The 24,883-nt window shown below is 38.8% G+C and overlaps 1 protein-coding gene across 3 annotated transcripts in view; it reads left to right on the forward strand.

The window, feature by feature from the left end:
• Positions 1 to 24,883, forward strand: part of LOC122888750 (glucocorticoid receptor) — a 66,309-nt gene that overhangs the window by 23,423 nt on the left and 18,003 nt on the right. The window contains exons 3-5 of one of the 3 annotated variants that reach the window (XM_044223558.1): positions 17,586 to 17,743; positions 19,381 to 19,407; positions 24,477 to 24,593. In XM_044223558.1, coding sequence (XP_044079493.1) covers positions 17,586 to 17,743; positions 19,381 to 19,407; positions 24,477 to 24,593 — 302 coding nt within the window. The remainder of the gene's footprint in view (positions 1 to 17,585; positions 17,744 to 19,380; positions 19,408 to 24,476; positions 24,594 to 24,883) is intronic. The other 2 variants (XM_044223560.1, XM_044223559.1) reach the window with 2 other exon arrangements.

Consider the following 24,883-nt stretch of genomic DNA (forward strand, 5'->3'; position numbering starts at 1 on the left):
CGTGGGGTGAAACAGTGTAATGGGACTATGCAGTACAATAAATTCCTTCCTTCCTTCATCTGCAAGTTTCATTGCCAGAAATAAAAATGTCAGTAACATAGTATTATTTCCTTGCAACATAATTCTATTAAAAGGTAAAATAGATTTTTTTTCTTTATAGTTAATAATAAGTTAATGTAATGTTGTAAAGCACTTTGAACTGTACTTGACATATAAATGAATGATTGTGAAAGCATTGATTCTCCTTAAATAGGAAAACTGGTGGCTGTGTTAAGGTGGCTGATGATTGAAAGACATGGCATCATACTTAGCCACATACCATTGCTTCTTTTACTATAGTTTAAAATCCCTGTGCCAAACTTTTGTCAGTTTTGAGCTCTATACAGCTGTAATGGACAGGGTTAATGGAAAATACATTTTTGATGAGCAAGTGAGAATCATGCATTTTTATTCCACTTTCATCTCATTGTTGTTTACACTGTTATTAGTTAATAGGTCTGCAAAGGCTGATAATTACACTGCCCTGACTCAGACTGATGAAGCTCTTTTTTATAGTAGTGATATTGAAAAATCAAAAACGATACTGAAACAAAGTGCTAGCAAAATTTGCATTCTATCAGCAGCCTTATCTTAACACCTCTATATCATCAAAGATAACTCTGTTGGCACGGCACCTTGGAGTTCTTGCAGTCAAATAAGCCTAAGTGTTTCCTTTGATTTACAAATGAAAGCCTGCAAATCAAAGATATTCCTAAATCTTTGGTCTGTAATGGTTTGGGTGATTTTTCTGGCATGGTTTCACTTGTCCGACAGATCATCTGGACACTCTTGAAGGTGATAGACAAAGACTGTCTCAGATGTTTTGCAGTTTTCAGTGCATTGTAAGGTTTCATGTCTGGTCCGTTTTAAGGCTTGAGCCCATGGTTTACACTAGTCATTTATCCTTGAAACTGCTGTGTGGGTGCTTTGTGATCTATTTTTAATGGCACAGTATTATCCCAGAAAACACTGCAAAAGCAATCTGACAAAACACCCACCGGTGCTCATTGAGGTCGTCTGACATCAGAAGAGTGCAGTATGAAAGAAGAACAAGGATCTTAACTTTCACCCCACCTGTTATCCATTAAAGCACAGTCAAATGGAAAAAAAGAAATTAAAAAACGATAAACTAGTGCTTGTCAGTGCTCCAAACATTTCTCAGATAGGATGTGGTAGTGGAGTGGAGTGGGGAGTGGGAGGTCTGTCCTTTAGAGATCCTTGCTTGGCTGTTGACATGTGTGGACTGTGCATTGAAATGAAAAGAGCTGGAGGACTGGTAAGCTCAGACGAACAGTGAGCACCTGGGGAGATCAGCATGGAAAGCTATGAGGAATAAGTGTGTGTGTGTGTGTGTGTGTGTGTGTGTATTTAGGGTGAATTAGTACACACATCCTCTCTCTCTCGAGCTCACCTCTGATGCACTGTTTTGTGGAGTCTGTGCTTTATTGTGGTTGCTCCATTAATGTTGACCCATGGTAAAAAATGCTCCTTTTACCACTAATGGTTTTGTTTACCTCCATTAAATCAATGCTGCGGATGCCATTTTCACCGCTGCTGGGCTGGCGGGAGAACATTTGTGGAGATTCAGGGTTGATCACGTGTAGCCAGTATTTTCTTTTTATATTATTTTTTTGTTTCTGAACACATTTTAAACCACTAGCTTCATTTATGTTAGCTTTTTCCTCTAGTAAGAACTCACAGAAAGCTCTTGGCATTAGCTTTTTAAGCAAACACAAACCTTTGGGAATATAATATCAAATCAGCAATGTTTTTATTCTGTTCCAACAAACATGCACTATTCTCAGCGGTGTTGACAGACGCAGAGGTAATTTCCCCCCTACATGCTGTGAGCTTGTTGTTGGTGCTATATCTGTGGTTGTTTGGATTACAATAATAGGAGCAGGGCCAACTGAATCACATCTCTACAGCTCTTATCAAGCTCTTTATCCTTCCCTGCTATTTTTTTTATATCAGTCAGTGAGTTCACCTGAGTGAAAGCTAACATCTGGAGGATCCCTCCCCTCAGGCAGGGCCAAAGATTAGCGCTGAGGCTCATATTCCTCTGGCCTTCTTGTAGGAAACTGAAATCTTGGAGAGGGAGGGCAGTGGCCACGGGTTCTTGCCTTCAATGATACTATCTCTATTAAGATCTGCATTTCGATTAATGTTATTCTCACTCCTTTTTCTTCATCTCCTCTTCCTACTCTTCTCTGTATTCCTTTATCGTCATTCACTTCCTGTCTTTGAATAAGGTTGTAACAGAGGGCGCTGTATGAAATCTTGAGTTGCGAAATCTTGGGAAAAACGTGTGTGCGCGTGCAATCTAGTAGTTTCCCCCTAATTTATTTATCTAATCTTATTTTAGTAAGTGTGCTTTCTTTTCACTCTCTTTACTCCTTCCTCTCATCTCTCCTCTGCTTTTCAGCTCATTGAAATGCTCAGATCACACCACACCTCTTTCCCCTGGTATGATTCCACCTAAGGGAGGAATGGATAAGAGGCTTCATGAAGAGACATTTAGCGTACTTCTCTGGGTTAATGATTGGCCTCTTTCATCGTATGTGTGCGTCTGTGTGCCTGCGTGGGTGTGTCCTGGGTGTGTGTGTGTGTGTGTGTGTGAGGGAGAGAGGGCAACCTTATGTGCATTAAAACCAGGACAGCCAAATAAAAGCAGTGTTGTGCCCTTATGGACTCAGGGTGAAGTCTGTGTTACCTTTTTAATGTCACCCGCAGAAATATGGCAGGAGAGTGAAGTTGTAGTAGCAGGGGTTGCAGGCAGCTAGGATCAAACTCAAAACCCATAAAAAATATGATTTTTTTTGCAAAAATATTATGAGATAATTATTTTTTATGAGGGTATTGGATTTGTGTGTGCGTATGTGTGCTTTTGTTTGTATAATTGATGAGATTCATTGAAACATTGTGATTTTTTTCTTTTTCTTTTTAGTTCTGCTGACATTACGTGTTATATATTAGAACAGTATAAGACTATTGACTTTCACTGAATTTAATTCAGGCCAAAGGCACTTTGATAGCCATTAAAAACAAACATTGCTTCAGTTTTCTAATACCTGATAAATATTTAACTGAGCTTGGTTGTAATGTACCAGACTGCACTGTTTGCAGTACACCTTGAGCCGAGGTAGAATCAAATCAAATACACATGCTTAAATTAATTTACATGCCTTTTTGTCCAGGAGAGTTATATTTTAAGAGATGAGCAACCTTTTTTAGACCTGACCTTATCTGTTTTTCAACCACATTTCTCTGTTTCATTAGTGGTTTTATTTCTGCAGCCTGCAGGCTGGTTGAGCTGTGCAGCGCTGTTTTGTTTAGTTTCTGCTATGGTTCGACTGCTTAGCCACTCAGGCCTATATTACTGTCAGCTATAAATAAGTCTGTTACAGTTGAGATGACAGTAAATGATTAGTCATGAAGACGCAGAGTTGCCTGAAGGAAGGTAAATTCGACAATGATTGTGTCAGTTTTAGGATTTTGATTATGACGAATGTCATTGTTTTTATGATGAAAATTAAATCAAAATTATATTCATATTACATAAAGTCTCCCCAGAATTTCTGGGTATGATCCAAAAGAAAAAAGTGTATGACCGATAGAGGTGTAAATTGATGACCATTTATTTTGATGTCTGATGTGTTATCATTAATATCAATCAGGCATTTTCAACTATGGCTCTACAGCTGTACGGGTATAATTGCATGATGGTTGTGTACTTTGAGGCGTTGTCATCATCTGTCTGGTCGAACAAATTAACAAAAAACGAACCACAAATCTAACCACCACCTCTGTAGTCACAGCTCAGTGGAAACAGTGTGTCAGCAGGCAGATTGATAGATTAGTAGTGTTCTTGCAGTACTTCAGTGCAGATTTGAAAAGTTAACACTGCAGCAGTGCAGAAGCTGTTTTTTTTTTTGGAAAGTCAAAATGCTGCCATAGTTAGGATTTTAAGGTTCATTGACAAGCTCCTATCGATCTCATGTCTGCCATGTTTCCTTTGCAAATTGTACCATCTGTATCATAAGAACCATTAGTGATATCCAGAAGAAATAACATAGAGAATGATTATTTTGCATTTCAGGAAAATCTCATGCTCATGTTTACTCAATTTCTTAAATTCAGTGTGTCATGGTGCCTTTTGCTGAAGCCTGAGCTACAGTAGTGTTATAGTGCACCATCATTGGATAAAGAAAGCCCTGACTAATTGTTTAGTTTATTATTGTGCACTTGGATGCACAAAACTTGCACATGGACTTAAATCTTTAATGTTCTTAAGGAAACACATTTTTATCATGAATCAAAATGCTGGAAAAGCAGTGCTTCCATGTACAGTTTATAATCTGGTATGAGCTATATTTGGTAACAGCGCAGCTGCTCACATGAGCTAACAAGCCAACTATGTACTGTATACTGTATGTGAATATACTGTTTATAAATACAGTGATCCAGCACTTGAAAGTTGGATGCAAAAACAGAATTGCATTTCCATGCTAACCAGGCTTACTGCAGTAGTCAGTGCAACCGGTGTTACCTTGTTCGGGCATACACTGATTACATTACTTGCCCACCACCCCCACCTTCGTTTTGCTTTTTTTATAGAAATAAAACTCATTTAAGTTAATTTTCGCTTATCAGTATCAAATAAAAAACTCTAATTTGTAAACTACTAAGCTAGTACTAACTTAGTCGAATGCTACAATTATTGAACTGAAAATGTATACAGAGTAGCAGGAGTCGGATTTCACTTATCACATGACACAAGTAAGGCGAGTTGACCCATAAGACGATGGCGGAGGATTTGGTGTCAAAGCGAAAAGCAAAAGCGCCTATTTGGCAATATTTTGGATTTAAACCCAATGCTAATAAATGCTGTCTGATGAAGGTTGCAGCATCTGGAGGCAACACCTTCTAATGCAACGCAGTGAGGATACAGACATTTCATAGAGATGCAGTGTAGTTCATACACTTCGCTGATAAACCACATAATTGTAGAGTAACATTAGGCTTCATGATCAAAGACATTTTTTATATCACGTCGACACTTCTGTCCATATTCGCACGCTCCGTCTCTCTCACTCGTCTGCACGAGTTCTCTCATTTTCCAGTCTACAGTTGCACATCAGTCAGTCTGCACTTTCAACTACATTTCCCTGCAGACTTTGGAAAAAATGGAAAATACATCAAATTTAGTATAGTGTACCTGAAACTCCTGGCTGCGTGTCCTTATTACCTGTTACGAGAGTTCTAGCTTGTGTATCACAACAGTACAGGGATTGGAAATTGTTTAGATTTTGGATATTCTGATTTTAATCCTATTTCTATTCTGCTTATTGATTGTAATTAAGTAGAAAACACACTGCCGCTGCCACGCCATGCATTTGACGCGCGTCAAGTGCCGCCCCTAGCACCAATAGGAAGCACAGCACTGCAGCGCGTCAACAACTGTCTCTGCTCATCCATTCATCTACACCATAGACTGTATGTATATATATTATATATAGTCAATGATCTACATACACGAGAGACTGCGACAGCAAGAGGTGAGGACAGGAAGTCGAGCTGCCACGAGAGCTGGGAGTAGGTAGCTACATTTTTGCCTTGTAGATACAGGCACAAGTGAAATAGTTAAAACTACAGTGAAAAGCAAGCAACAAACTAGTAAATTATGTAGGACAGTGGCATGAAGGGTCAGCCAGCGTGCCCCCAGCCGCCACCGGTGTCGGGGTTGTACATAGAAAATAATAGGGGCGGCTGTTTTGTGTTTTGGCTTTTAGGCTGCCATAAGCATAAGTCAGTTGTCATTAGGTAAAATAATGAAAAATGTAAATACTCTCTGGAAATTGTGACGCTGGATTCTTGTTTCATGCTGCAGTAAATACTTTGCCATCTTAGACAGACTTCTCCGTGACAGGAAACTAGTTTGGCAAGGTGATTACATTTCACAGTAGTACCGTTCAAAGCTTATATATTCTTGCAAGCACTACCACTGGTCCACCGTATTATACATATTAAAATGATGCATGCGTCACCTGCGATTGATTAAACAAAATTGAAAATTATGTTCCTTAAAAAATGTCTGGTTCTTATAAATTTGGAAACTGTCCTAATTCAGATCTGGGTCTCGATTACCCCAAACTGTACCGTACTCCCTTGTGTAGGTAAGGGTAGCCTCTTTTTACTGAACTCCGAAATAATGTATACTTATTACATTATATTGTCAAATAAACACTCAATTTGCGGCATAAATATTGTTTTATTTAAAAAAACAAAACAAAACAAGTGACAACAGCAACAAAAAAAATTTATATGCATTCAAGGGCCCTTTTGTGCCACACTTTCTCTTTCCTCCCGTCTGCTGTAGAGAATATCGATAAATGATTGAGGATTATTAAATTTTGACGGAGCGCTTCTATCTTCTATTTTAACCAGCGCAGCTTTTCTAGCCTTTATGGTACTGGTTTAGCAGCCCGCGAGACGAGTCAGTGAATGAGGTAGGCTACACACACACACACACACACACACACAGGGAGAGTAGAGACGAGACGAGACGAGACGAGTCAGAGAAATAATTTCACATGGTGTGCTCTAAAAAGAGAAAAGTAGACAGCGGAAACAGAGCTTTTACTCAAGAATGGACAAACTCTTACATGTTCTCTTCCCGCAGGCAGTTCAAGACCAGTATGTCTCATATGTTCGGAGACTGTGGCGATTATTAAAAGCGGCAATGTACAGCGCCACTATAAACAAAGCACAGAACATTGTTTGAGCAGGTTAAGGGGGGCCGGACGGATATTGGTCATTTTGCTAAGAAGGGGGATCTCATCTCCCCGCAAATCCCCTACTGCTTGTGCTGCCTGTCTCCTGCACTCTCATTGCTCTCTCACTGTCTGTCAGCAGCATGCAGTTTGCATCTTCAACTTCATTAATCGTTTTGCAGACAGAGATGGTGGGTGTATGTAAATTTAACCCTCCATTAGTCACCTCAAACCGTCACCGCTCTCCTCTGCTAATGTTGCGGCTGCTGCTGTGGACATTTTCTCTGCATTCTTGCCTACTACCTCTGCCTTCCTGGCTTGCTATACGTGACCTGTTTTCCACCATCACTCAGCGTGTTGGCAGCGGAGACCACAGCGGACTCATCTCTAACGGCACATTTTTGGGTCTGCAGACTGCCTCACTGTAAAGTTGCTCAGTCAGTGTTTGAATGAAAATGATTGTAAAGATAAACACCAATAGAGTGTAGGCTATAGGCCTGTCAACACACTGATCCCAGTGGAAAGCTCAGGAATGTAACAGCATTAACGTACATAATCTCTCAGCAGAGAAACAGTACAGGGGGAAAAGATTTTTAAAGCTACCACGCTTTGGTTGAGGTCAATGCCAATTCTATTCATTGGTGCAATGATGGGAGTCAATGGCGTCTGTTCACTCGATGCTAGCAGCCGGTAACATTAGCTGGTTGTTGTCTCTTTCTCCATTTCCTCAGACACAAACACTTATTTTCATAAGCTGTGTCAGCCCAGACCTCGGGGTGATACTGGGTACACATATCAGGTTTCAGCTTCTACTGTATTTTGTTGATAGCGGGCTGACATTCAACACTTGGTCAGCCCCAGCACTCATTCTCTGTTGGGTTGTATGTTTAAACCTTTTATGTGTTGTAGTGCAGTATATGTAGACCAAACTTTGGAAAATGGTTGGAGATTTTTTTTTTCTTCTCAGCACAGCACAGCACAGTACTCCTTTCCACTCCCTTTTTCTTTATTTAGCCTTGTTGGCAGATATAACCAAGTACTTTTAAATTGCTCTATTTTTCCTTGTTTCATGTGAGGGTATGCATTTGAAATCTCCAGTTAGTTTTTTTGTTAAATAATAAAGTAATCTACATCAGTTCCTTGCACTTTAGTACAATATATATTCTTAAAAAGGAATGTGTTCGGGCTTTTCATTTCAACATTATTATTATTATAGCTTTTCTTTTGGAAAGAGACTTTGAGTATTATCCCAAACTGTTAGACTTGTGTTGTTTAACAGGTAGAAACCGTTTCCCTCCAACAGTAGGATGTTAATATGATTATGATTTACATGTTTATGGCCTTGATAAATATTTGTAGAGCTGTGGTAAGCTTTCTGTTATGTAAATGCTGTTGGCTTACATGCTGCATGTCACTGTTGCTTGTTCACAGCAACAACAAAAAAAAGTCACAATACAAGCCAACAGTTACATTGGCACGGTTGCCCTTTTGAATACCATTATGACAGCATTACAATGTTGATAGTGATATTAGTGATTTGTGGAAATAAATTATAAGTTGGTGAGAGACGAAAGTGGTCTTTTCTGTCAACAGTTGTGAGCGAGAAAGAGGAAGAGACAGAGAAAGCGTGGGTGAAAGGGGGAGAGAGGGGTAATTTGTGTGTGAGGGTGGGTGGGCAACGCATTAGGGTGCTAAATGGAAGCTAATTACATAAGGGCACCAGGGGAAATGGGTGCCCTCAGGCCCTGGCTATCTATCTGATTTAAGATACACAATGTGTCAGCAGCAAATCGAATCTGCAAGGAGCAATTGAAGGTTCCACACACACACACACACACACACACACACACACACACACACACACACACACACACACACACACAGGCTTTATTACAACAGTGTTAGAATCATCCTCCCAGTTGGTGGATAAGTGTCCCCACCCACTTAGGCTTAGTGTCTGGGTGGGTCAGTAGAGTCCCTCTTCATCTTATTAATCAGACATTGTTCAAAGATGGGCTGCAAATAATGCTGCACCAGACAGGTGAGGTTTCTAGCCTTGTTACAAACCAGAAAATGTTAGCTTTAATGAATGGAAAGTACAATTTGTAATTATTAAATCATTAAAATGATTAGCCAGTTAATTGACTAGCCCACTGTAGTTCTGCTGGTAAATTTTCTGTTGATCAGCTATTTGATTAAATTGATTGTTTCAGTTCTAGCTGCAGTCTACGTTTAGTCTACGTCATTTCTTTTCTTTAAATTCTGTTCAGTGTGAAAATCAACCTGCTTACAACAATCCTCTTTCAGTGTAGCTTTTATTTAATGAAAAAAGGACCTGGCGATATCCGTAACAACAACTTTATGGTGTTTTGGTGAAAGAACATAAATCAAAACAAATGTAAATATGACACAACAGCTTCAAATAGCTACAGGATGTGTATACACTTAAGCTTCAGAAAACAGAACAACTCCTTAAAACTAAAATTCAACCAAAACTAAATTTCATGATAAACTCATGGTGTTGTAGAACAGAACTCATATTGAGTTAAACAGGGATAAACTTGAAAGATTGTGCCATTGCCCTTCATTCTGCTCCCTGTGGTCTACACCATGTGGCCCAATTTCCTGTAAAGCTCCACATTCCAATACAGCATAGCTACGCTGCAGGGATTTAACATGTGACCTCATCTAGCCTAAACCGTACCCTTCTCTGTGAGGAACAGTAGAAGTTGTGTCTCCTGTTTAGCTGCTTTCAACTGCTCTCTTCTGTTCTGGACATTATCTTGTACATCAAAGTGCCGTTAACACAGGTTCCAGTTGATTGTCTCTTTACTGTGATCTGTTCCTTTCTCTTTCTGCTCTGCCTACACACACTCTTGTTTTGGGATCTCTCTATACAGTGTATAGAGACGAGCCTCCTGCTGGACTGGGCCGGGTGATGCTGTATGTCTGAAATCAACATCACAGTAATGACTTTTATCTCATAATCATAAGCAAACTCACTTGTTAAATAATGACATTGATGTCCATCATATTAACAGCAAGATAACATTAGACGTGATGTCAAACAATCCTCAAATATTCAATTCAGTTCAATTCAATTGGGCTTTATTGGCATGGGAAACAGATTGCCAAAGCATGTGTGAAATAAAAACATAAACAGAAAAAATAAAAATGTGCTATTAGAATAATAATCTTATATTCCTTATCATGTTTCATAACCTTGTTTTATCAGTTTAACGCAATACCTTTGTTATCATCGGTTTTGACAACATAATCGTGTGTCACAATATCCTCAATATCCCCTGATCAACACAACGTGATTTCACAGAAAGAAAATAAACAGAAATATTGAATTATTGCACGGCCCTGAGGCCAGGTCACTCACAGGTTTGAAGCTTCATTTTCTCTCATTCTTGTCTGCTTCCAAAAAAGTGCACAGATTAGATCCCTGGAGCAGTTCGTATATCTCTGTTGTTTCTTTATATGTTGAGTCGCCCTTCTACTCAGCATAATAGCAAATATAGATGCAAATTTAGCAGGCGATCGCTGAAAAGCGTCACTACTCAGCTGCACATTTTCAACTTGATTTGTCATGTTTTTCACTGTATTAGTCATTAGTATGTTATAGTTTTAGTAAGCTTTGTGATCACTCCACTGTAACACACAATGAATCTACACATTATTCAAAAGAAAATTGTGTTCAGGGCCGATGAAAAGAAGGCAGCAGAGCAGATGGCGGTAACTGATTTATTTCAGAATCTGAATCAAAAGTTCCCTAGTTCACTGCCAGTCACAGTGGAAATTACTGTTAATGAGATGTCACCGTGGCTGCTTTGCTAATGATTCGTTATGAGCCTCTCCGGTGTATTTTAGAACACAAATAAGACAGAGAGAGAGAGAGAGAGAGAGAGATGCAGTAGTAAATGTGAAAAACACAACAAGAGGAAGTCAGAGTGCTTGGCTGAGTTATGAATTTGTTTTTCCCTATTTGAGCTTTCACTTCTCCTGCTCTCTGACTCACCTCACTCACTCCGGCCTTCGCTTATCACACAGTGGCCTGAACAAGACCTGGCAGACAATTCGCTGCTCAGGATGAAAAGGTTGTTTTTCATGTCTTTTCATTCCAATAGTTTGGATTAGAACACTCAATTTACATCTGATTTTAAAACTAAATGACAAAATATTGTAGGTAGTTTGTCATTGCCTTTCAAATATAAATAAATACCCATATGAGTGTATTCTGATCTTTTGCCCCTATCGGCATGACAACATTGTTTGTCAGCTGTTTTCTGACCTGCTATGGTTCATGTATTTAGGCACAAAACTACTTGGTTAAGGTTAAAAAGAGATCTAGGTCATGGTTAAAAGAAACCAAAGTTGAGTCTTGGTAGAAGATGGATGTGATCAGTGGTCTCCGCTGACCAGATCACACAATTTGTTGACTCATCCATCCACCCCAACCTTCTCACTAACAGGTTTTGCAGCTCTATAACATAACACCACCCACCACCTTTGCTTCCGACAAGCAACAATCATAAGTTGCATAGCCATAAGGCCCTAGATGTAAATGTATAATTTAGACAAATTGCAAATGCTGTAAATTTTCTAGTGAGTCTCGCCTCAACGTCTACTTCACAGGAGCACATACAATGTGTGTATAATTGCAAACAATTGAAAGTGCTCAATCTAGGGGGGGCTGATGCTATGAAATGATGATTGAAGTGACAGCACTGTGTAGGAGATGTAGACACTCAGATGTGAGAAGGGGTGGGCGGGTGAATGGAGTTTAGTGGGAGAAAAAGAGAGAAGAAAAAAGGGAGGCATCACACAATCACATGATGATTTCTGAAACAAGGGTAGCTTTATAACTGTCCTCCACTCAGTATTTCAAAGACCAGATCAGCACACACACACACACACACACACACACACACACACACACACACACACAAGCTTCCTAGTGATACACACAGAAAACACACACATATGCTGTGTACGCTTGTCTCCGGGTAAGTGAGTTGGATAATCCCATGACTCGCCTGACCTCCTCCATACTTGGGGGCGGGGTGTTGGTGGGGGAGGTGGAGGCGTCTGCCCCAGCAGCAGTAATACGAATATTATATAACCTTGGCAGATGAGGCGGTGTGAGGGGCAGAGGAAGGAGGAAGAGGGGGAATGCGATGAGAGATGACGAGAGAGACGGATGTGATGGAGAGAGAGGAAGTGAGTAGGGAAAGGCAGGAAGGGAAAAGTACAGTAAAACAGTGAAATTACACAATAGAGATTATAAAGTCAGAGAACAGAATGTTTTTTTTTTAGTTTTTACATAATGGGTTGATGATGCATGCAATAGGACTGCACAGTATTACCAAATAATTACATTGCATTTATTTTGTCACATTTTTATTATAAAGAAATAAAATTTTTGTATTGCAATTTGAATACAGACCTACATCACACCTACATTGTTTATACAGTGTTTAATGATATCAGTAACATCACAGCATATAAACTGAATGTGTTTTTTTATAATCTACATGTCCATTGTGTTACATTTGTAACAGGAACCTGTTGGATTTTTGAATTCAAGTTGCACATGCCAGTTAGCACAGAATATAAGGATTAATAACAATAATAATAATAATAATAATAAGAGGATTCTGTGCTTTACCACAGTGGCTAATGTCTGCTTATTGTCCTGGGACCACACAAGTTCATTTGTATAGATAAAGATACACCTGAACCTATATCATAACTGCCACAATATTTAGTCAATTAATCGATTAGTTGATCGCCCAAAAATTAATCAACAACTATTTTGATAATTGATTAATCGTTTGAGTCGTTTTCAAGCTAAAATACCAAATATTTAGCTCGTTCCAGCTCCTCCAGTCAGGATTCGCTGGGGGGGTTTTCTGTTTTATATCATTGTAAACTGAATATTTCTGGGTCTTTGACTGTTGGTCAGACAAAACAAGATATTTGAAGACATCGCCCTGGACTCTGGGACCCGTGATAGGTATTCTGACATTTTATAGATAAGTCAACTAATCAATTAATTGAGAAAGTAATCTATGCGGCTCAAAATGATAACGTGTCACAATACCAGCAATTCTGCAATACATAATGTGTACATAACATATTGCAAAACATTCAATGATGATACAGTATGGTGTCTGTAAGCAAAAACCGAATATTACCACTGAAATGAACAGTGGTATCTTGTAACTTGTTGCCATTTTGTATCCTGACTGAATCAAATAAGCACACAGTCCAATAAATATCATCCCAGTCTACAAATTGAGTGTGTGTACCGCTAACATGGGCTGGCATACCAGGTGAACACAAGTAACATCATGTTTTGCCTTTTGAATGTAGATTTCACCCTCTTCTCTACAGGTCCCCAATAATGGTTGGCCTTTCAAAGAACCCATTCACTATCAGAGAGTAGGCAGAGCATGGTAGATGTTCATTGTGTGCCAAGGTCGCCGTAAAAAGATGGAAATAAATATTTTGCAGAAACTAATATGAATGCTATAACTACAACTATTCAGCTGATATGAATGTGCTTGGGATATACAATAAAAATCTAGTTTGTCATTTCTACCCACTCAGGCTTTCTCAGTGTTTTCTGGAATTTAAAAGGACTGCAAATTATACCAGAAACAATAGATTGCCACCCAAAAAACAGCTGTGTTTGCCATCAAAAGTGTTGCAAAACTAAATTAAGAAAGGCACTGTATATGAACATCATCCAATGGTTTTAGACATAGCCTAGTTCCCAAAGAAATTTAGAAGTTTATTGTATCAAAGTGAACCACTACAAGACTTTTTACTCAACAGTGAGATGTAATAAATGAATAAAAGCAAGTTAGAAACCACACTAATGCATACATTAGTTTTCCCAAATGTCTCCCATAATGTGTTTGGCCAAGTCTACCAGTTTCCATGTTTGTGTCAAGCCTCTGTGAGCACTGTGAATGTTCTCATATTCTACATTTCTCTGCTGACAGAAACCACTTCACTCTCCCACTGCCCATCTCATACTTTCTGCTCCCACACATTAGCCTAAAAAAGCTTTGATCTTAATGGAAAAAACTACCCTCTCATCGGTTCCCACTGTAGTCACTGGTATACGATTCCCCAGTGACACCGCAGGTCAGCCCAGTTCAGTTCTCCCTCCATAGTTGCTACAGGCACTTTGTTTGTTGTGGACTGTCATTAGTGCTGATCTGTCTTTTCCACCGCCTCATCATGTAATGTTATGTCATTAAGAAAATGTATAACACATTTATGCTCTAGTTTGATTGTATTCTGATGTAAATTAAATTAACAGTTGGCATGTTTATGTGATTAATTAAAAATCAACATCTGGTTATTAGATTATTCTTACCAACAATGGAATAAAATGTACAATGGAGGCACTGCTTTATTCCAAACTAAGTAACTGGGGAGATAAGTCAAAATTGATTTCCAGTTGTTCATTGTCACTCTTTATAAATGTACTATTTGTGTAGAAATAGAGAGGATTGTGCATTCCTAACAAAACCCTGCAGACACATACTGTCAGTTGCAGCAGGAATTCATTTATTTTTATTGTTTTTGCACTTGAGTCTTGTTGCCAAGGACCTCCAACATTTCTGCACAGCCTCTCAGTATTGACACATATTGTTAGCATGTGTTCACACAGAAAGAAATGTTTGTAGGTAGAAGTAAAATAGTGAGGGAAGTGATTGGCAGCATGCCTCAGAGCGTAAACACTCTCTGACCTGCTCAGATTTTTCTTACATTTGCCTTTTTAAGACGCGGTGCGTGACTGGTACAACCAATTCTGTGCAAAACACACACACATAAATGTGTGCACAGGCGCTAAGAGCAGTGGGGGCGGAGAAAGAGCAGCAAAAGACAGTGAACTGCAACCTGCTTTTATGTGTTTATTCATATCTTCTGCTCAAGTCCCTTCTGAAAGTATTGGTGATTGTGTGTGCAGGTGTGTTGGATTATTACACTTCTGAAGTTTTCTGCATATGTGCACCGGACTGTCTTTATTTGTGTGTTAATCACTGTGTGCAGTGTGCATCTGCTTGTGACGTGCTCTTGTTTATCAGCACACACAAGTCATTTTTGCTGTGTGTGTGAGTGAGGGACTGAGTAAGTGCACATGTTTATTGTGCTCTGGTCCTGTATGGAGGCGTTCCTAATGAGGCTTGAATCTGCGCTGCTTGGCTCAGAGCCACACTTGCTGGCTCAGCGATGGGAGGAGCATGTGAGTTGTAGGAGTAGGGGGGTTATAAATGTTTAATTCATACACCACCCTGTGGTCATTTTAATTATATTACCAGCATTTTAAGTCATGTTACAATAGAATAGAATAGAATTGTGTAACATGTAATATTTCTTTAGCTGTCTAATGCATAAAATAATAAAAATGGCAATCAATTATCTTTTCTTCTTCTTTAAGATAAAACATTTAACATAAAATACTGATAGAGCCAGAAAGATGAGCACATAGCAGGACACCATACTCCTCATAATGGAGGTTCAAAGAGGACCGTTTCTATAAATACCCTACTACTGCTGGACTGATGATCCAAAGTTAAGACCGTTACATATTAGAAAGCATCTGCCAAAATTGTCAGAGTGCCAGTGTTGCAGATAAAGTCTAATCATAGTGTGTACAGGTCAAGATATTGAGTTCATTTCAGTGTCTTACAATGTATTTACCATGGAAAATCCTGTAAATATTATGGAAAACCTTATCAATAACACAATCTGTCTTGCATTACATTACTGATGTATCATACAGTTTACAGTATGTACAGGATCAATTGCACAACACGGTGGAAATGACTGTTGGGTACATAGAGTATTTTGGTTTGTTTATAGGATTTTGGTGTCAAATGTGGGTCAGAGTGTTGTTTAGGTTGATGACTATCTGTATCAGAAAGTAAAAAACTGTTGCAAGTTGTGGGTTTGGTAAGTTTCAGAATGAGCCATACATAGTCATTTAGGTGTTAGTCATGCAGCCTTCTAGGTCTGTGGTTGAGTTATGTATTTTGAATAAACCTTTTTGTCTTGGTGTATTTTCCACCACATTTTTATTTGCGTTCACAAAGCTAAACCTCCTTTTAATTGTCATTACAGCATGCTGTGCATTTTGTTTTCTAAAAATTGCTAAACAATAAATCATAAAACATATGATTTTATTTTTGACTGCAAAATGGAAGCTATTTCTAGTTTCATTTGGACTTTATGTGTTTTAGCATCTCCAAAAAAATGTATTTTGTATAGATAGTGTCATCACTGTGAGGGTCACGCCCCCTCTTCCAGACTCTGGGAACAAGCTCCCCGCTCTCCCATCCCCCTCTGTTTATGCCATCTGCAAAACAGTGTGATTGTATACTTTTCTGCCAAAAGTTCAGCTGGCATCACTTTCTGAATCCTGCTACTATTTGAAAATGTCTGCATGTGTTGGGAATGATCTTGTCTAGTGCAGTGTTAAGCTATGGATAAACTTCTTAACTGGACGTCTACCAAGATCCACCACCTCCACTCCCACTTGGTCACAGTCCAATTTGCATAAGCAAGTGTCGTCTTTCCAATGACCATGAGGCCCTGGCTGCTTTGAATTTAGGTCGTGCTTGTTTGGGGAGACAGGTGGGGGCGGCTCCAGGTCTGTGAGACAGACACTAACAAATTTAATTTATATACTCTCTCCACTCAGCCGCTCCTGTCTTGCAAACATGGCTCTGTAGCTTGAAAGCCATGGAGAGAAAATGGGTAGAAACAAGACTTGGATCATTAGTTGATGATACAATATAAGCACCAAGGCTAAGATATCTATAGGCCTGAATGTAAAGACATTATCAAGCTCAGCAAGCCAACTCTGTTACATAATTCCCGTATACATTCCAACTAGTGTGGTACCAAAACAAACAAGGGAGAAAAGATTTAAGCCTTCCTAATGCTGTCAAATTCCTGTCATGGATTACACAGCATTGTCAATCCAACAGTAGTCTGGAGCCTGTTTGGCCACAACACGCCCCTAAGTTCTCAGTTACTTCAAGTCTTATCATAGACAGTGGAGGATAATGACAACTCTGTGTGTGTGCAAGTTTAATGTGCATTGTAACAAAATTGGAGGCTTGGAGTGAGATTTAGAGCTTAGTTACTGCAGAGAAGAGCTGTCGCCAGCTTCATTGGGTTAGCCTTATTTGCTTACACATTAAGCATTAATGAAGAAACGATCAAAATTAACAAACCTTCAACTATATCACATTTAAGTTAGAGAACTTCATCTGAAAACAACCTCCCAGTCAGTTATACTGAAATGAATGCTTTGCATCATTGTGCTCCATTACAGAAAAGACTGTTTAATATACAGTATGTGTGCTGTTTTGTTCCAGTTATTTGCCTCTCTTCCCATTGATTTTTTTGCAAGAACCTATTGTACAATATAGTTTCATTCTTTAAGGAATACCATCATTGTTCTGAACATTCAAGCCCTTGTCCACATCAACTTTTTTGCCATTACCATAGGAGAAGACTCCATCGATCACAGAAACAACAGCACAATCAAAATGTTTATCTTTTTTCAGTTCAGATATTTCCCTTAGTCGACCGGATTTGTTAAAAGGGTTTTCATGTCTCCTAGCAACAGTACAACCGACCATTGAGGCTGTTGATACCTGTAAACCAGCCCGCCTTGAATTTATCACAAACATCTTTATATTTACATGCCGTCTTTGTATATCTCTCTCCGTCACCCAGAACAGGAGAGACCAGCAGTTCTACGGTGCTGGGCCAAACCAAGCCCAGTGGGCAGACCCATAAGATCTGCTTGGTGTGTTCAGACGAGGCCTCCGGATGCCACTACGGGGTTGTAACCTGCGGCAGCTGCAAGGTGTTCTTCAAGCGGGCCGTCGAAGGTTGGTCTCACACGCCTACCTGCCTGCATTCCGTCACTCACTCATTCACTCAGACATGACACACTACTTGTAAACACCGAAAACTCAGATTTTAGATTTGAATAATGGGATTTACACAAATCATTGTGAGGAAAAAGTTTGAGAACAAGTATGTAAATTGAAAAAATGTGTTTTCATTTAAACCTTTTTCATTTTGAACTGATGAATTGTGGCCACATTCACACCAGGTTATAATCAGATTTGCATATTCATGTCCATGTATTCTGTATTATGCAGCCAAAACCTTGTACGTGTGCACCTAATAGCAATGGTTAGCATCCATTAACTTTGTACATTTTGTCCCAAAGATTCTCATTCATTTGAGTAACATAAGATCAGCTCTTGAAGCTGTTTGCAGTGAAACATCTCTGCTGTTTCTCTTTTCTTAGGCAGCAGAAGATTAAATTATTTCTCAAAATGCAAGGTCAGAGTGGAATAATAAGGTTCTTGTTGAGCACATGACACGTGTTATGTACTGTACTTGCATTTTTGTGCGTTTGAGTCTTAGTCCTGACCTTGCATGTCACTGCCTCCTCTTGCGTTTCCTGTTTGTCCTGTTTTAAAGCAGAGATGCATTGCGAGTAATTTTGACTGACAACAAATTGCAGAGAAAGAAGCTTACTCCAAAAATATTACTACCATGATACCCTTCTGATTAACATAGTATTACCTTATAGAGGACTAGTATCAATGTCATTCTTCTGCTTTGCTTCATGAACATTAGACATCTTCTAATGCAGTATTCAGTTCTTGTCTGCAAGCAGTTTGTTCACTAATTGCCTTGAAACTTTAGATGGGAGGGCCAGGAATGCACCTGACAAACAGAAAGTAATTTGTGTTAAAGGCTTTGTGCGATGCATTCCATCTCCCTCTGCTTCTCTCTGCTTCTGTGTCATTTCCTGTCTATCTAAAGCTGTCTCTACAGATGTGTAATTAGTTTGAAACACTGGTACTAAATGCACAGAAATGACCCACATTAATCTCTTATATTCAAGTCCCAGTTAGCAGACCGGCAGCCTTGTCCTTTTCTTTTGTTCTGCACCTACGTTCACTATCTCTATCTGTCAGTTTCCTCTACATTTGTAACTAACGTTGGTAGTGAAATAATACAGTTAGTGACCAAACTCAATGTATGGAAATTATTACTCTGAATGTAAGGTGATGCAGTGAAACTAGATTGTTTGACTTCTGCAACAGTTCAGGACTAAAACATGGCCCATGGTTGATAATGTAAACTTTGAAGACATTTTTAGTCTCCTGCATACAATCAAACATTTATTTGAGGCTACTATTCCTTTATAAAATATGTGTACAGTAACAGTAATACAGATAAAATTGTAAAATTATAAATATGAACACTTGATTTGAGCTGGTCAATCTGCTACAGTTACTTTGTTGAGTTGTATGATTGTTGACTTCTGTTATCTAGCTTATCAGCTTTTTATTATGTGGTGCTTGTGTAAATGCCAAGCACTAAAAACTGAAGTGTACATTTTATTTTGAAAAGAGCTGCCTACAGTAGCACTAAGAAAGTTATATCTGTTATTTTTGTTTTTCTCCCCCCTCTCCATTCTCCGGTCGTTGTCTCTATGGTGAAGGATGGAGAGCACGACAAAACACAGATGGTAAATAAATTCACTTTTAATAATAACAATAATAATTATAATTATGATGATAATGATGATGATGGTAATACTATGAGCACTGAAATATGCACTGAAATATGACCAATCTGCCTAGACACATGCATGGCCTCTTCTGCCAACTATCTGTTAATGCATGCAAATGCTCTGATTTGGTCATTCAAGTCAGCGTAAATTGCCTGTGAGTGATTTTGCGCTCTTCCATTTCTGCTGCTTGGAATGCTCCACCTTATTATCCTCACAGGTGGTAGATCTAATAATTGCAATCACTGTCTCTAATTAGGCCTATTCTTTTGCATTTGACGCACATTAACCACAGGAGATCTGATCTCAAAAATCACCCCTCGACATTTTTTTCCTTGTGCTGTTCATGTGTTTTATTCACTCTGTATGTTTAACTGTGTCTACTGATACTTTATTTATCATTGCCACACAACAATGTTGGCGGTAATTGTATTGGTACAGCATGGTAGCGCAGTTCCAGTGCAAAAAGAATGCGAGAAAAAAAAAAAAACAAGCAGGCACCATAAACCATAGCTTAAACTCTGGAGCTCCTTGCTGTGAGTTGACAGTGCTAACCACGGGCCTGAGCAAATACTCATTAGTTGCAGCCCTACATGATAGTGTTAGGTCCAAACCCAGCCAGAGGCTTCACCAACCACTGCTGATGGGTGCTGCCAGTCCCTTGTTAGCAGATCAGGGCAGGATAAGGGAGAGAGGATATCAGTGGGATTCAGCTGTCACTTTTGTCACCACAGATGGCTTTTTACGCCATTGTTTGCAATGACTTCCTGTGATATCAGCGATAGCTTCAACTGGCAGCCCCCAGGCTGCTATCTTGTTATCACACCAGCAACCCTGCAGATTAATTTCCAGTCCATGTAGAATATTGCGATTATTCGTAAGTTTCAAAGGTGATTCATTCTGTTATTTTGACAAATGTCTAGAGAAACATAGACACAAGCCTTTGCCACTCATTAATTGGGCATTAAGTAACTAACAACACTGCTTTGTTACAGTTACATTAATCCATACTATGAACTTAAGTCTTACTTACACTACTATGTTAACAGTACATATACAGACACCTGTTTGCTCCATCTTGATTACAGAATTGGTCAACGTAGTGTGCTGCTGTTCTGAAGCATCATTAAGCTGAGCTAATCATTTGCTTGATATCCCAGATTCAATGTTTGTTGGTGCTCATAGTACATGCATTTAGGGTTGCTGTATTAGACTCAGTATTCACTCGTTTGTGAGCAAACAGGAGGTGGGCAAAATAAAGCACTGCATGATACAGGAAATTGAAAATGAACTGACTCAGATACAAATACACACATTAAAAGGCATTTTCTTAATAATATTGTACAGGTAGTAAATTTGTTCACTAAAATACTGTTCGTTGTCTGAGTTTAGCTTTAGGTGAGCATCTTAAACATTGGCTAACACTGATGCAAAAATAATCCTCTTGTGAACATACATGTTTTTTTTTTTACGGTTGTCAGCCTACATTAATCCTACAGTCCTTCCTACCACGAACACGAAAGATAGCCAACTAAAAGTAAGGTTAATGTTACATCCACAGCCCGTGCTAATCATGTAATGTTAGCTTACCTTCTTATAAATCTCAGGTTACCTGTCTGTTTGTGCTTTTACCCAGCTGTTGCAGCTTCTTGCTTAATTTTCAGTGGGATTGTAGATTAATTAAATCCATAAATGTGTTAGCTAACATTACTGTCAGGAACAGCAGCCAGTAGGTAACCAGCTTTTGAAGAGATGTCAGACGGCACAAGATTTTGTTTTTACCAGTCAGAATAAGAAAGATGCATTAAAAATGTGTTAATTTGTATATTCGTCCATCTTTCACAGTAGCTTTTTATTTGTTAATGTAAATAGTAATACATTTTGTTTAGTTTTAATTTTCAAAGGTTACTTTGAAATTAAGTTCTTATCTCATTTTCATCATGGAAAAGATGCTGGTGAGCAAATATTTTTCATCATAATTTTCATTCACAAAATGAACATTAATGCCTGCCAACTGTTAATAATGGTGGTGAATCTGGAATGCGTGGCCGCGCAACTTGTGATTTGTTGGTTCGATTATAGGACTTCTTGGTCATAAAGGATCACAAGACTTTTTTTTTTTTGGAATTGGTAGACACATAGCTGAACACAGTATTCAAAACTGGTTTGACATCGTTACAATAAGGTTTAAGGCTTTTCTGAATACAAAGACAGTTCTTATTTTTTATTAGGAATGTAATTTTAATATATTGCACAGTATGCTGCTATTATGTCCATGCATCTCTAGGAAAACAAAGTACACACTGTATAGTATTATTTTGACATTTTATTATATGGCACCAGCAGTATTATTGAATGCCCTTTAGTTCAAAAAGCTGCATCAAACACATGCTATTTCAAAGATAGCATAGCTTTTCAGTAATGTTTATGGTCCCAAAGGGCATTTTGTCAAGGCACTGTTGACTTTGTATAAGGTCTTGTTTCAGCCAATGATGTTTTTTTGTCATGCAGAAACTTCTCAGTGTGTGTGTGTGTGTGTGTGTGTGTACAATAAGTCAAGTGTTACTGGTGAGTGGAAGAGGCAGAACAAGTGAAATATTCTCTGTATCATCCAGTGTGATGATCTTTTATCAATTTAGAATAAAGTGCCAAGTTTCAAGAATATGAAGACTGCTCATTACAGGGTTTCCATACTGTTATTTGTATCTGTACTCCTCACAGCTGTAATAGCTGTGTAGATCTGCTCAATAATGAATAATGCTACTTTACCAGAAAAGACTAATGAGCAGGCCTTCCACCTTATATCTCAAAATCTACCATAATTGGAGATGGGGGTGTACGCTATAATTTAGTCAACCAGTCATCCAGAAGGAGTATGCTCTATAATAAGACATGCTTTTGAACTCAACATTTTTCAATGAAAGAATGCAACTCCTAGGGGAGAGATGCGATATGGCTATGTTTTCCCATCGCAGAGCTTGAGCTGAAAAGGTTGTAAATAGCTCAACCTTTAGATGCGGCATAGATCATCTGTCAATTGGATAATCAGTGAGTGACTAGACATGCTAACGTTATTTTTTGTTAGCTTGTTTCATGGTCGCATCTCATCTCATTCTCTGCCCGTTTGTGATTTACATAGCATTTTCAGTGAGCCCTGTGTTTCTCTGTCAGACCAGGATCTAAATTGGCTTTTTAGGAATACCAATACTTAAAAATAATAAGTTAATACAGGCCATGACAAGAATATAAAGCTAGCTGTAAGACCTATGGATTGTTTGATGTAAGAGGCAGCTTCAATTAGGTTTGCTGTGCAAGTAAAATCATGTTTGAATTACATGGAAATCTCTTAGAATGTGATGACCTTCCATCACTGAATATTTTTTTCCAATCCTGCTGACTTCTTGTTAGCAGTGACCAGTAACTGAAGGATGTGGGAAAACCAACAGCACCAGCATTTTCACTGGCAGATAACGTTTAGTGAGAAGTCTTTCCAAATCACTGCCTACGGTCTGTTTTCCACAGTGTGACATGATATCAGCAGCAGATGTGAAGTTCTTTGCTGGGTTAGTGACTCATTTAGCACATCTGAGTTGATTCTAGTTAATCATGACAGTTGGATTTCATAGAACGACTGTCATAGCAAAACTTAAAAAGATGACCATGGCATGCTTAGCATGATGTTAAGGGACATTCCCCTTATTAATTTTGTCTGTTATATTTATTATGTCTCAGACTGAACTCAAAAGAATGTGTTGATGCTGGAAAGATCAGATTCATGTGACACTCCTCAGGCTCTGCCACACAAGTACTGTATGTGCTAAAAGCAAGACATTGTTGCATCATGGCCCAGTCTACTTCCGCTGAAGTGACATGGAAACATCACGTAAAATAGATCTTCCAGGCTTGAGATGGTGACAGCGCCACAGTCTGATATCAGCACAGAGATGACAAAGATGAAAAGAAAGCACAAGAGTGTTGCCCAGAAATGGCACGATGAACAAATAAGCAGAATTTATTGCCAGGCTTCTGAAAATAACATTAATGGCTGGAACGGCAAATCCCATCAGCCGTGAAGATCACAACGGAACTACTCTTAAGTCATAAACCTTTATCACAGCTGTACATTAGTTTAGATTAGTCTTTTTTTCTTTACTTTAGCATTGTTACTCATTACCAAATCCGCAACTAATACATTATTTACTCCTGTTTGAGTAATGTTTGCTAAAATCTACAGTGCTAAGCTTTTTAAGGAAATTACTGAGCTTTTTTAAAAAAAATTAAATCATATATTTATGACCTGTTTTATTTTTGTTGTTGTTGTTTTTTTAATTTACATGTTCATTAGTAACCAATGGGTTTGGGGCTATGAACCAGTAGGGAATTTGGAAAGTATTGAGAGATGCATTGTTGGTTTTGATCATTTCATCAGATTTGTTTCCAACAACAGAAATGGAGAGCCAGCTTTATCCTGTAATATCCCAAACTATTAAAGTCAGTTTCCCATAAATAGTGTTGCTTGCATATCACTGATAAACATTTCTCTTAAAAATGTTTGATGGTGCAGACACATAATTTCTTTCCTCCGGTCTAATATCTATTGTTGCCTCTTTTTCAAATTAAATTAATCTAATCACAGTTTCATCTCTGGTTTATTTTCCTGCATCCTAATTCATTCATACTCGGGTAGCAAAAGAGTTATAATGAGAAGGGGAAAGCTTTCATCGTCAGCAAACAAATGTGAACCATTTAGACTCTAGTACATGGTCCACAATATGAATGTGGACCACATGTCTAATTGTTGAGCTGAAAGAGCTCTGTACACAATCATGGATTGTGCCAAGTACAGGCTTGATGAAGTGAAGCGGTCAACACCAGAGGGATGCCACAGGCTTGTCAGGCTTACTGTAGAATCAGCAGGTGGTTAGTGTGGTCATAATATATATTGCTCAGGCTAATCCTTCTCAAACCTTCTTAGCTAGCTAATATGTCTCCCTTTTTTCCTCTTCTTCTTCCTCTCCTCTGTACAGGCCAGCACAACTACCTGTGTGCAGGGAGAAATGACTGCATCATCGATAAGATCCGGAGGAAGAACTGTCCAGCCTGCCGCTTCAGGAAATGTCTTCAAGCCGGAATGAACTTGGAAGGTAAATAGTCTGACCCATCTTTAAATCAGGCCAGGCCTCATTAAAACTGACTTTAAAGTCAGTGAAATAGCAGTTAGAGTGGCTTTAGCTTTCGTAATGAGAGGTATTTCTAGCCGAAATGGAATATGTGGGCTGGGTATAGTTAATGACAAGGATTTGATCAAATCCTGTAGATTTAATTGGATTGCTCAAAAAAGGGTCTGGCTTAGCAAACGCAGAGCAATATGGAGCTGTAGAGAACTGTTAGCCTCCACCCACACCTTCCTCACCCACGTTGTTAGATCAGGAGG

Source organism: Siniperca chuatsi, linkage group LG14, assembly GCF_020085105.1.
Source record: "Siniperca chuatsi isolate FFG_IHB_CAS linkage group LG14, ASM2008510v1, whole genome shotgun sequence".
In the NCBI taxonomy this organism is placed as follows: domain Eukaryota; kingdom Metazoa; phylum Chordata; class Actinopteri; order Centrarchiformes; family Sinipercidae; genus Siniperca; species Siniperca chuatsi.